The sequence below is a fragment of the Gopherus evgoodei genome, chromosome 15 (genome assembly GCF_007399415.2).
Source record: "Gopherus evgoodei ecotype Sinaloan lineage chromosome 15, rGopEvg1_v1.p, whole genome shotgun sequence".
NCBI lineage: Eukaryota > Metazoa > Chordata > Testudines > Testudinidae > Gopherus > Gopherus evgoodei.
In genome coordinates, this window is record NC_044336.1 from 10,245,184 (window position 1) to 10,258,352 (window position 13,169).

A 13,169-nucleotide genomic window follows, 5' to 3' on the forward strand; every position below is an offset into this window, starting at 1 on the left:
TTGGCACAAGCAAGACTACGTCAGTGCTGAAGGAAGGAGGTAACACAATAACTCACTGCCCTGGGTGCCCCAAGAACCATCACACTAGGTTTTTATTGGGAAGAATATAGGACCTTCCTATTCTCCAGGAGTTTAGAGCAGCTTCCCGAGTCAGGAAAGTAAGCCGCAAGCTATTCATACAGACAAGAGACAGACAACGATAAGCAATCAGAAACTAAATATTTTATTTAAACAGCAGGAGATGAGTAACAACTTATGCTGCCAAGCAAGGTTTGGGTTGTTGTTTTTTCCAGCCAACAATTAACAGCCAGTGAAACTACTACTAGGATTAGGGGGAGGAGAAATATTTGAATGGTGGTCACCAAAATTCATATCAGTACTCACTGCAAAACCAGCAGTTAGAGAAATTCAGCAAATCAGAGTACCAACTTAAATACAGTGAAAAACATTTTAGTTCAATAAAAATCACTCCCACATGCTTACCATGCATGTAAGGAATCATGCATCTCTCTCACCTACCTGGTGTCCTTTTGTTGAAACATCACTAGAAGCCCACAACTAGACAGCAGAGCTATTGTTTTAGTGTTACTGTCCTGCAAGCACACATGGAACAGCTACTATCCTGCAACCTAATGTTTTCCTGCATTAATTCTTTGAAGAAATTTTAGTGACACAGGTATTAAGTGGTGAGATGCTCTTATGTGCATCAACAGTCCAAGTTTGACTTCCCTTGGTCTTGAATGTGCCAACAGCTAAGTAGTGCAGTTTGTGGGGCTCTTGGAAACACAAAAAGACACATCGTAGCTCCTGCAGTGTGAACTCTGGACAAATTATGTGGAAACTACTCACTGATCTAATGGCACTGAATTGCCCTCTCTTTACTTGTGGGTGATGGCAACCACAAAAATGATGGTCAGTTGTCTGTGCCAGTCAGCAGTACCTTCCCAGAGGAAGTGTACATGCAGCCAGCCCTGCCTGAAGACATCCAGCAGGAGAGGAAACCCTATCAAACAGCTCCATTCAAAAAGCAGGATGGTATCAGTTCTGAATAGGCTCTAGCTAGAAGCTGGTTGATTAGCAGACATAGGACAGCCTGGGAATGTGCCAACAAAACCCAAACACATGGTGTCACACAAAATATGAAACATTTGAGAAGTCTGTACACAGTACTATGTAATAGGATGGGCAGAGGACTCCACCCATTTGAACCATATTAAAATTGTTCATTGGTAGCCCTGAGCACTGTTTATTCCTTTCTGGATTTCATGTTAACATGCTATTGCTTTGGTACCTATATCTAGAAATGCATGACTGAAAAGAATTTGGCCGAACAAGTAACCAGAAGAAAAAGTCTCAATGAGCAACTCCTTCAGTTACTTGCATTGGTATGTAAGGAAAGCCCTTCTTTCCATTTCACCAAGCTTTTCATGCTGATTTTTGAATCAATGTGCAAGTGCAAACACTTAATATGTGGCACAGTTGGTCTCTGTCATAGGACCTCTTCCAAGTTATTTACACTCAAGAGTTTTCTTCTCTGATTCAATCTGCCAAAACAGAATTGTACAATAATACCCTGACCCTGCAAGTTCTTTCACGTAACTCTGGAATTAGCACCGCCTTGGATACAAACTAACAAATTATTCCTGCAACAAGTGACTATATCTTAAAGGGATGGAAAATGCCACAGCTGGGATTCAGCAGGACTCTCTGATTCTAGATCTTTAGTTGTGCTAACAGGGAGAGGGTCAAGTATCTGTTTTAATATTATTGTGGTTGCCTCACCAAGAAGTGTGAGTTTTCTTAAGTGTGGGGGAGAGATACTCTGCTTGAGGGTGAAGTCATTTTACCAGGTTTCTCATGATGTTTAGAGAAGACCCTCTGTACCCTGATCCAAAATGGTTCCAGTGGTTCATATAGTGGAAAAGCTGGTACAGTTTGAGTCGTTTCTCAAACCCTGGAGCTTTGGGAATTTTACTGTGGTAAGCAGAGTAAAAAGAGTTGCTGAAGCCACCAAACATCCCAGCTATCGCAAGTTCATATTCTGAATGACCATAGAAGGAGGCAGGGTCAAAAATAATGGGGCCAGAGTCATCCTCAGCTACATTTCCTCCCCACAGATCCCCATGAAGGAGAGCAGGAACGATCTCCATGTCACAGAACAAACTAGGTATCTTCAGCTGAGGAGGGAAAAGAAAGCAAGAGTTACCAGTGAGATGCCTCAAGATGAAGAATGGTGGGGTATGAGTTACTTTAGGCAGCAGATGTTGAAATCACTAGGGTAAGCATACATACATACATACATACATACATACATACATACACACACACACACACAAAGGTTACAAAATATGAATTCAACATTCTTAAAAATTAGCTGGTTAACTGCCAATCAAAACAGACTGGTGCCTTTTGACATTTAAAATAAAAAACTTCTGAGGGGGACAGAATCACAGATACTAGTGATTGAACACCATAGTCATCCAATCGTATATCCCATCCCCAAGCCTGCAATACAGGGGAATGTCTCAGTTAAAGATTCCGTCTTGTATTTTTGTCATTTCTTCCTAACTTAAGTACGTGTCATAACTGCGTTTCAGTGTTATAAAGTCCAAAGTTAAAAATTCACTCAGTAGGCCAAATTTAGCCAGCTGCAAACAAATTCAAAGATACTGCTCCACTGGAAGAAGGGGTAAGAAACCTCCTATTATCCATGAGTAGAGGATGGTGTCCCTAGCCTCTGTTTGCCAGAAGCTGGGAATGAGTGACAGGGGATGGATCACTTGATGATTACCTGTTCTATTCATTCTCTCTGGGGCACTTGGCATTGGCCACTGTTGGAAGACAGGTTTCAGAGTAACAGCCGTGTTAATCTGTATCCAACTAAAACCTCTCCAGCACATCATCAAGGATCTACAACCTATCCTGAAGGACGATCCATCACGCTCACAGATCTTGGGAGACAGGCCAGTCCTTGCTTACAGACAAGCCCTGAAACTGTTCTTTTTGTTGGAAGACAGGACACTGGGCTAGATGGACCTTTCATCTGACCCAGTATGACCATTCTTATGTTCCACAAAATAGTGAGAAAATAGCTAAAAGTGCATCCACTCAAAAATATGAATGCAACCCTTACATGAAACCCTAACCCTTTAGATTATAGCATTGGGGGACACTGCATGAAGCCATTCTACCTCCACATAAAGGGTGTTGTATAGTCTTTGGGAATATATGTTCCTTTCTTTCTCACAAAATCTTAAAACATTCCAAGAGAAGGCTGGAGCTAATTTCTTTATTAAAAGAAAAACCAACTAACCCACACATAGCTATCAATAAATTAAGAGTCACAGGGAGCTCTTCTACCTGAAGCTGTGCCCAAAGTTCTCTGGCCTCTCTGTCTCCTGAATTCTTTTCAACCATATCCATCTGGGGCTGGATTCGCTGCCTGGCATAGAAAGTCACCCAGTCATTCTGCCAGTCATTCACCTGGAAAAGCAGGATCAGAGGTTAGGTACTGGAGACACAGCATAAGACAGGGTAGCATTTTTTAAATATAGCCTTTGAGGAAATAAAACAATTTGTGTCTTGATGTCTGTGTAATGCATGGTGTTACTATTTCAGTTGTCTGTTCTAGCCAGGAAAGGTTCAAGTCTTCTTTAAAATCTCATTCACTGAATAAAAGCAACAGCAGAGATATTACAGGTACCCAAACCCTAAAGCTCCAAACCCTAGCTTGGAAAGCAACAGCCCAAGACATCTGGAACATATTAATTCCTAGTGTAACTTCACTGAAATCAGTGGAGTTACATCTAGAATAATCTTGGCCCTTTGTGTTTTCCAAAGCAAAGCAAAAACTCATCTCTTACAATCCAAACATTTGCTCTTCCACAATTAGAAAAATGTGTAGCAAAGTCTTAAAGTGTTACATTTAAATCCCTAAGAGTGTAAAACAACAGAAATGCTAGTAGGTTAAATAAATTCCAAGACTTAAGCAGAACCTACTTGTGGGAGATAGCCACAACAGGTGACTGTATGAAAGCCAAATCGATCCACGAACTGGATGTCTGTTTGCCCCTCACTTTTACCTTGCAAACCAAAAAAATAAAAACATAGATTACAAGGATTGTAAGTATTTGCAGTGTAGGTAGGCTTTAAATCAGATGGAGATACAGTATTTGTTGGTAGCAGACAGCTTGCACTGCAGTATCTTTATTAAAATGCCTTCAGTTAAACATTTTCAATCTTATCCTAAAGTTAAGTTTTAATCTTAATCACATCATCTGGTGATATATCCCCTCTGAAACAAAGCTTTTGTAGATAATGATCTGGAATAAACAGTGGGGACAGCAAGTCTCAGAAATATTTTACCCACAAAAGAGATAAAGAGTTTTCTGCTATTTGTGAATCTTGTTTCAAATACAAAAAGGAATATGTTCCAAGTTTATTTGCATGACAGTGTTATTGGAGCCAAATAGATGTTCCTGAAATAACAAGGTCATTTTAGCAACTGCCTGTTTTACAGGTTATCTGTTAACTAGCTTAATGTTATTACATTTACAGACAACTATGTACTGTACCAACAGTGTTCACTTCTTTCTTCAACTTCTCTCCAAGTTTCTGGTTGTGAAGGTGGAGATCAGCCAACTGTGTTCCAAGCTTTCCTGAATGCCTAAGAAACCAAAATAAGTACTTTTAGCATCACTGAATCATATAGTAACCAGTGAATTCACATCTTGATATGCAGGGAATTACTCATGTACATTTGCTGAGAACTTTTCCACATGTTCTATCTGGAAGCAAAGACATCCTTTTGAGGAGGGGAAAAAAGCTTAAGACCAAAAGATTCTGAAAATTGTATTTATTAGGACACAATGGCTATTTCTCACAATGTGACATTGAAATGAAAGTGAGAGAAACCCTAATACAAAGTAATTACTGCAATACAACATTTCTGCTACGTATTAGCTCTACATGAGGCCTGTACATTTAATAATCAGCCTGTGAGAAGATCATGCATTATATAGCCTATTAGTTTTTGTACCTCCAGCTACATTCTAGAGGCAGGGGATAAGTTGGATTTACTCTTTCCTGGGCTCTACCTCTGCTAAAGTGTCTATTCTTTTCATCATTTCATGCCTCATCTATTGCAATTTTATAGCTCTCCGAGACCTCTGCTCTCAACATCAGAGACCAGAATGCTAAAGCTAGACTGCTCTCACCCTCCAGGAAACAAAACCAAATCTCCTGTGGCACCTTCACTGGCTTCGTATCTATCTCCAAACAGAATTGAAAGTTATTCTTCTGCTTAAAACTCCATATGAATTTCCTCTTCTTGATTTCTGAGCTCATATCCGTCTTCTCTGCCTTCTCATTCTAACCCTCCATTCTTAGACTTTTTCCAAGTTCAAGCTCATATTCTCTAGAAAATTTTGCAACTCCTCCCACAAGATAGAAGCCTACCATGTAATGCTCAAGATACTAGCCTCCAAATTTACCTTAAGTTCACTCTCTTAGTCTTCACCTGCCACATCATCTCCCTGAATCCAGTGCACTGTCATCTCTTCGTGTTCTTCCTGTTCTAACACAGGTCCTGATCATACCTCTGAAATTAGTACATCAAGGGTCATATTCAAGCTCATCTCTCCACAACTGTCACAGAAAGGGAGTTCAGCCACCTTTGCAGCAGGATCTCTTTGACTCCCTGGACCTCATAGCGGGCTCCCCATGAATCTGAGCATCCACCAAGATAGGAGGGGGCAAGAGGAGGAGTGAGCAAACTGAGCAGACATGCATCTCCATCTCCTGATCCCAGCACAGATCAAGGAGGACCTGTAGCACAACCAAACACTATTACATTTCTGCAGCCTTGCTACTTGATGGGTTCTCTAAGCCAGCTGCAGAAGCCCAGAGGGGTGAGGAGGGCACAACTCAGCTCCCTGATGGAACAACTGAGAATAACCTCCATAGTGGGTTTTCTTCCAGGAAAGAGGACAATCAGACCCTCAGATTTTAAGGTATCAGTATTCAGGACACAAACTTTATCCATCTGGAAGTGCAATGTACACGCCTCCTGTGCTATATAAGGAACAATAAATAGTGCTTCATATCTCCTAAAGGTGAGAATCACATGGCAAGATGATCTCGTAGTTCTTTTCCCTAACTCCCACAATTCTTACTCTGAAATCTTCATAAGAACAGCCATATTGGGTTAGACCAAAGGTCCATCTAGCCCAGCATCCTGTCTTCTGATAGTGGCCAATGCCAAGTGCCCGAGAGGGAATGAACAGAACAGATAATCATCAAATGATCCATCCCTTGTCACTCATTCCTAGGTTCTGGCAAACAGGCTAGGGACATCATCACTGCCCATCCTGGCTAATAGCCCCTGATGGACCTATCCTCCATGAACTTATCCATGAGAGGACCTTTCCTCTTATCCCATGACAGCTTTCTTTGCTTAAGCATCTTTGGTGAGGGACCTTGTCAAAGGCTTTCTGAAAATTTAAGTACACTATATCCACTGGATCCCCCTTGTCCACATGCTTCATATAGTTTCGAAACCCCAATGTGGCCCTCAGGCCAAAAAGTTTGCCAACCCGACCTAGATGTCTTGAGAGATCCGCAACCTTTGCACAAGGCGGGCAAGTCACCATATGTTTCTCCTGGTCAATGCAAACCCAGCTATGTTTCTAATGACTGAATCCCCCATAACTATTACTTCTCTTTTCCCAATAAATGGAGCTTCTCTTCAGTTTATGATTGATTCCCACTATACAAGTATTATGAGATACTAAGGGGCACTGTATACAAAGTGCAGCTTCCCCTCCTGTCCCAGATCTAGTGAAAAAAATAATATATCAAAATGATTTTCATCCCCAAAACAAATCTAAATTTCTGGTCACAGCAAGAAGCAATGACACAATTAGAATTTACCTATTAAGACTCCTCATTTCCAAATGCTCCATCACAAACAGAGTGCTGCCTCCTGGCACATCTATAACTTTGATAGGTTTGGGCACCTTTACTGTCTGTGTTTGCAGGATGGCTGATAAACTTTCCATTTCTCCCTCAAACATTCTTCTGGCCTGTCAAATACAAAGGAAAAGCGTCACTCCCTTTGAATTCTCTTATGGCTAAATGAAGGTCTTTCCCCAAGTAAACATTTTAAACAGAGAGTAGCTTGTTTTTTGCTAGAGCAGGTACAAGATACCAGCAGTCGAGAGTTGTCATACCTACACTGCTAAGTCTGACCTATAGACCTGACAATAATTTCAGAATTACACAAGTTCCTATCCATAAACCTGCTCCTATAAAAGTAGTGTGGCTTCTAGCATTTTATAGGGTCAGGCAAATAACTCAACAACTGTATCAAAGCCTGGGTCCCACACTGGAGGCTCCATCTCCATTCATGGAACAGAGTTCACATGCATACGGCTGACAAAAATACTGTGTTCACATGATGTGCAGCATCTGAGTAGAAAAATGGATACAAACATCAATAGATACATTAAAAGGACAGTGTTACGTGTTGGTATTCTGTGTAGTTTTGCACAAAATCAACTGTAGCTAGACTTTTAGGTAGACTAATATTAAAATAGCTGCTGCCATCCCTTAAGTTTGTGTTCACAGCAAAAATATAAAGAATGACTTTGTGGCTAAACTGCAGCTGTGACGTTCTTTCAAGTGAGAATCTAGTCAAGTTACAACTTTAGGTCCTGATTCTGACAATGCCACACATGTTGGGTAGTACTTGTTCTCCACTGACTTCAATTGGACTAATCACATAAGTAAATACTACTCAGAGAGAAAGGGTTGGACAAAAGGTCTCTTAGAGAAGCTGCAGTCTATGCCATAAGCATTAATGAAACTAATTAAATCTAACTGCCTAATGAATAAAATAGCAACAGAACAGTTTGGGGCCAGATACAGGAATTAAAGTCACAGGACATACTGCAGTGAGCATTGATCACAAACTCCCCAGAGTGGAGGCAGGCAAGAATTCTTGGATTATCTATTAAGGAGTTTGATATTTTATGACTTACAAATGCCTACATTGGTTAAATAAAATTGTATCTCTGCCTGAAATATTATGCCAGGCTTAAGCCAGTTGCAAATTTTGATAGAGTAAGTAACTAAAACCAAACATTTGCAATACAACTGCTGATATAGCACGTTGCTGCATACACAGCACAGCAATACAACATGGTCAGGTGAAGTTTGTTTTCATCAGCACTCTGCATTTATAGACACATGCAAAAGCATAGAAAACAGTGGCCAACTGAATAGCAAACTAATCCAGGGCTTCTGACTTTTTTGTTTAAAACAACATCTCTCCTTTACTACTCAGCACCATCCTGCTCCTAGTTCTCTCAAGCACTCCCAAATGTGCTGAAAGAATTATTACCAGAGTGTTGTATGTATTAACTGAGGCCCAAATGAAAGCACTAGGTTGCCATCACTATTAGGTGCTCTAAGTCTACTACTAGACAACAAGCCCTTTCATCACCTTTCCAGCTGGGACCTCAGCATACTTGAGTGACATTGTTACCCTGCTGCTCATACCGCCAAGCAGGAGAGGGTAGAAAGACTGGGAATAGACATGGCACTCTCTTTCAATTTTTTACCCCAAGCTGTTGTACTACAGGTAAATTGTGTTTTCTTCCATGTGCTCATTGTTCTCCTTCCACCTAGGGTGTACCCTTAGAATATCTTCCTTTTATAATTTTCCTCACTTCCAACAGAAACACAGAACTAACATTCTGTATAAGCCCAATGTTCCATCTAATGCACTATCCTGTCTCACACAATGGCTTATACCAGATATTGAAAAAGAATATGCGAGAAACCCCATCAAACACAATTATGGAAAACCCTGCTCCATAAGGGAACTTTCTTCCTGAGTGCAGGAAGCTACAGACTGACCTACATCCTAAAGAATCACAGAAACACAGAAATGTAGGACTGGAAGGGACCTAGAGAAATCATCTAATCCAGCCTCTTGTGCTGAGGCAGGACCAAACCATTCACAATAGGTGTTTAGCCTGTTCTTAAAAGCTTCCGAAGACTTGGCTTTCACAACCTCCCTTGGAAGCCTATTCCAGAACTTAACTATCTTTGAAGGTAGAAAGTTTTTCCTAATATTTAACCTAAATCTCCCTTGCTGCAGATTAAGCTGATCATCCCTTGTCCAACCTTCAACCAACAGACATGGAGAACAATCAATCACCATCTATCTGTTTAATAATAGCCATTAACATATTTGAAGATTGTTATCAGGTCCCCCTTGGTCTTTTCTCAAGATTAAGTTGTTGTTTTTTTTAACCTTTCCTCATACATCAGGTTTTCTAAAGCTTTTGTAATTTTTGTTCTCCCCTGGACTCTCTCCAAATTGTCCACAGCTTTCCTAAAGTGTGGCGCCCATAAATGGACACAATACTCCAGTTTAGGCCTCACCAATGCCAAGTACAGCTGTCTTACATATGACAGTCCTCTAAATACAGCCTAGAAGGGTATTAGACTTTTTCGCAACTGCATCATTGTTGACTCGTATTCAATTTGTGATCCACTATAACCCCCAGATCCTTTTAATCAGTACTAGCCAATTATTCCCTATTTTGTAGTTGTGCATGAGACTTTTAATTCCTAAGTGAAGTACTGAATTTCATCTTCTTGATTTCGGAGCAGTTCTCTAATTTGTCATGGTTGTTTTGAATTCTAATCCTGTCCTCAAAACTGCCTGCAACCCCTCCCATCTCAGTGTCATCCACAAATGTTATAAGCATACTCTTGCTCCATTATCCAAAAATACTGAATAGTACAGGACCCAGGATTATTGTAAACAAGAGACGAGAAGTAATTCTTCCACTCTACTCCATGCTGATTAGGCCTCAACTGGAGAATTGTGTCCAGTTCTGGGCACCATATTTCAGGAAAGATGCCGACAAATTGGAGAAAGTCCAGAGAAAAGCAACAAAAATTAAAGATTAAAGGTTTAGAAAACATGACCTATGAAGAAAGATTGAAAAAACTGGGTTTGTTTAGTCTGGAGAAGAGAAGACCAAGAGGGGACATGATAACAGTTTTCAAGTATATAAAAGGTTGTTACAAGGAGAAGGGAGAAAAATTGTTCTTCTTAACTGCTGAGGATAGGAGAAAAGGCAACGGGCTTAAATTGCAGCAAGGGCGATTTAGGTTGGACATTAGGAAAAACTTCCTGTCAGAGTAGTTAAGCGCTGGAATAAATTGCCTAGCGAGGTGGTGGAATCTCCATCACTGGAGATTTTTAAGAGCAGGTTAGACAAATACCTGTCAGGGATGGTCTAGATAATACTTAGTCCTGCCTTGAGAGCAGGGGACTGGACTAGATGACCTCTCGAGGTCCCTTCCAGTTCTATAATTCTATGATTACATCCCCAATACATTAGAAAGGATAAAGCAGTCTATTTCAGACCTTTGTAGTAAGTTAATGGGGCACAATAATATCTGTAGTGAGCATTACCATTGCCATGTTATCATTTAGGACATTAAATATACCACTGTTCTGCAGTCTATGATATTGCTAGGTGTCTGAAACAGATACAGCTGCTCATCTCAAGGATCACCAGATGCTGCCACCCACCCTAGCAATCAATTGAGATAGATACTTAATTCCATCCCACCCAGAAGATGGAGTCTGTATCTCCAAGCATGTGGCGTAACCCTAACCATGCCCCACACCAGCTCTTGGAATAATACTGCTTAGGCAGGCTAGCAAACATCCACCCAGCATAGTCCTTCAAACAGGAATTACTAGGCATTTTGCTGCCTCTAAGCAACCTCCTGCGTGGTACAGCCAGCTCTGCAACTACTCACTCTTACACCCGAGCCTAAGCAATGCTCTCTCCATCCAATCCTAAAAGGTGAAGCCAGCTCATTTTTAGCACGAACCGCGCTCCAATTAGTCCCATTATCCAAAAGAACGACAGGAGCACCCAAGCTCCCAGTGCAACCCCGGCTCAGTATGCAAGCCCCCTGTGAAAGCCCTTGCCACTCTCCCCAATTGCACGCCGCTAACCCAGCCCCCAGGGGAGCCCCGGGCCTGCCGCTAACCCAGCCCTTTCCCACCCCAGAGGAGCCTCGGGCCCCCTGCTAACGCGGGCCCCCCGCACCTCCGCCTTGGAGTTGCTCTTCACATAGACCCGGCCCGCGTCGGTATCGTAGCTCTGGCCCTGGCTGATGCAGCCGCCGCCCGAGTGGCCCGTGGGCCGCAGCACTGAGGTCCCCAGCTCCCGCTTCAGCGCGGCCTCCATGCTGCTCCCCTGGCTGCGCGCACGAGCCAAGGCGGGTGGGCCGCGCGCCGAGCAGAGCAGCTGCCGCAGCCCGGCCGCCAGGAGCCTCGAGACTCTGCCCTTGCTGTCACTGGGCATGCGCAGTGACAACCGCCTGAGCGAGGCCTAGGCAGTCCCTGGCTGGATCTGAGTCCCCGGGAGGGCGCGAGGCTGCCTGTTCTGGGGGAGCGGCCAGGGCCGGGGGGGCCACGGCTTTGCATTAGGGGAGGAATCATTGCTTTGGGGCAGAGAAGGGCTGTGGGGGAGGGGAAACTGCTTTGCATTGGGGTAGGCAGATAATGACTGATGCTGGGGTCAGTGCGTTGGAGGGCAGATAGGTGCTGTGGGGGAGGAGTTGCTGCTTTGCAGACTGCGTGGGGGAGAAAGCTGAACCCCAGAACAAAATGTGAACTAAATAGTAGTCACTGCTTTGCGTGTGCCTCTTTTAATTTTTTTTTGGGGGGGGAGGAGGGGGAAATCATGGCCCAGCAGGACAGGAGATAAGGACCAAAGGGGAGCCACTTTTTTCCACCTTCACCTTCCCTCACCCCCTTGTCAATGCAGTGACTAGGCCAAATAATTCTGGAGCTTTCCCTGGTTGTTTGGTCCACACTGAGCAGGTACCCAGCTAGTCTAGTTAATATTGCCAACAGTTGCTTCTCTTTTGGAGTGTTATTTCACAAACAGAAGGTAAAAATGGTTCTCTCAACTTGTTTCCCTAGGGTGTGTTTAGAGTCCTAATATAAGTGCAAAGAAAAGCACATGTACAGGAAAACAGTTTGTAGGGAAATGTGTCTAGTGTCAGTGAAACAAGATAATAGCAAACTACTGTGCTTTTAAAAATATTTGGATTCAGTGCTTTCTGGTTATTACAGAATAATATAATAGATTTCTCCAACAAGAATATTTTGCTAATAGTAGGAATTAACCAGAGCAGCTGTATCAATATGTTGTCTGAAATTATGCAGAATGATAATATTCCTTTCCTACTGAAATTGTTTTTGTTAATTTATTTCACAAAGAATTTTCTATGGCAACTAAGAATTGCCAAATTTAGAAGTGGAAAAGATCCTTTAAATCAGGTTTTCTCCACCCAGGACCCAAATTGGATCAGTGTAACAATCCTCACTCAGCAGTTGGCCAGGAAGCATGGCCAGACAGGGACACAGCCCCCATGACCAGCAAGGGGGAAGTGGGGAGGAAGAAGGGGTGGTTAGGGGAGTGCAGGCCCTCCAACTCCAACAGGCTCTGACCCAGAGTGGCCTGCCAACCAAGACTGCTTACGGTTGCCCTCTCTAGGCCACTTTCTAGAGAGGGCAGCCTTCCCCCCAGCTCAGTCCAAGGCTTTCTTCTGTTGGGGAAACCAAGAAAATAAATAGTCCATTAAAATAAAGTTATCCACGCCACTGTCCAGGGTCCATATATAAGGGAGAGGGGAATACTTCCCTCTCTGCTTCTGGAATAGGTCCTCCCTTTCCTCAGGGAGGGCCCTTTAGTCTAGTTTTATTAGAGACTTCAACCTTCCCACTGCAGGTCTACCACCAAATGAGCTGTTTCCTGGACTTTTAATTCCTCCACCAGATGGAGCATTTGCTTCAGGCATGGTGATGCAGGACTGGCTGAGCCAAAAATAATTGCTTATCCCGTTGTTGACTGGTCTGAGGTTTGTACACCCCATCACAGTCACCAGAATGCCTCCAAGGGTCATGGGCAGCTCCTGTCCCAGAGGGTTGGGCTTGCCTGTCTTCTCCAAGGCACTGCAACCTCTGGGGTCTAGCACCACTCAGGTTTAGCTTCGCTGTCATGATGACAGGAATCCAGGTAGGCCAAATTTGAGTAAGTGGCACTGGAACCCCATGAGCTAGG

At 42.8% G+C, this 13,169-nt stretch overlaps 1 protein-coding gene across 1 annotated transcript; it reads right to left on the reverse strand.

The window, feature by feature from the left end:
* Positions 1-202: 202 nt before the first annotated feature.
* FN3KRP (fructosamine 3 kinase related protein) lies at positions 203-11,351 on the reverse strand. Its single transcript, XM_030534564.1, has 6 exons — positions 11,145-11,351; positions 6,931-7,082; positions 4,575-4,666; positions 4,000-4,082; positions 3,361-3,483; positions 203-2,177 (listed from the first exon to the last, which is right to left on the reverse strand). The coding sequence occupies exons 1-6, from the start codon at positions 11,283-11,285 to the stop codon at positions 1,839-1,841; spliced, it is 930 nt and encodes a 309-aa protein (XP_030390424.1). The 5' UTR covers positions 11,286-11,351; the 3' UTR covers positions 203-1,838.
* Between the last annotated feature and the right edge of the window lie 1,818 nt (positions 11,352-13,169).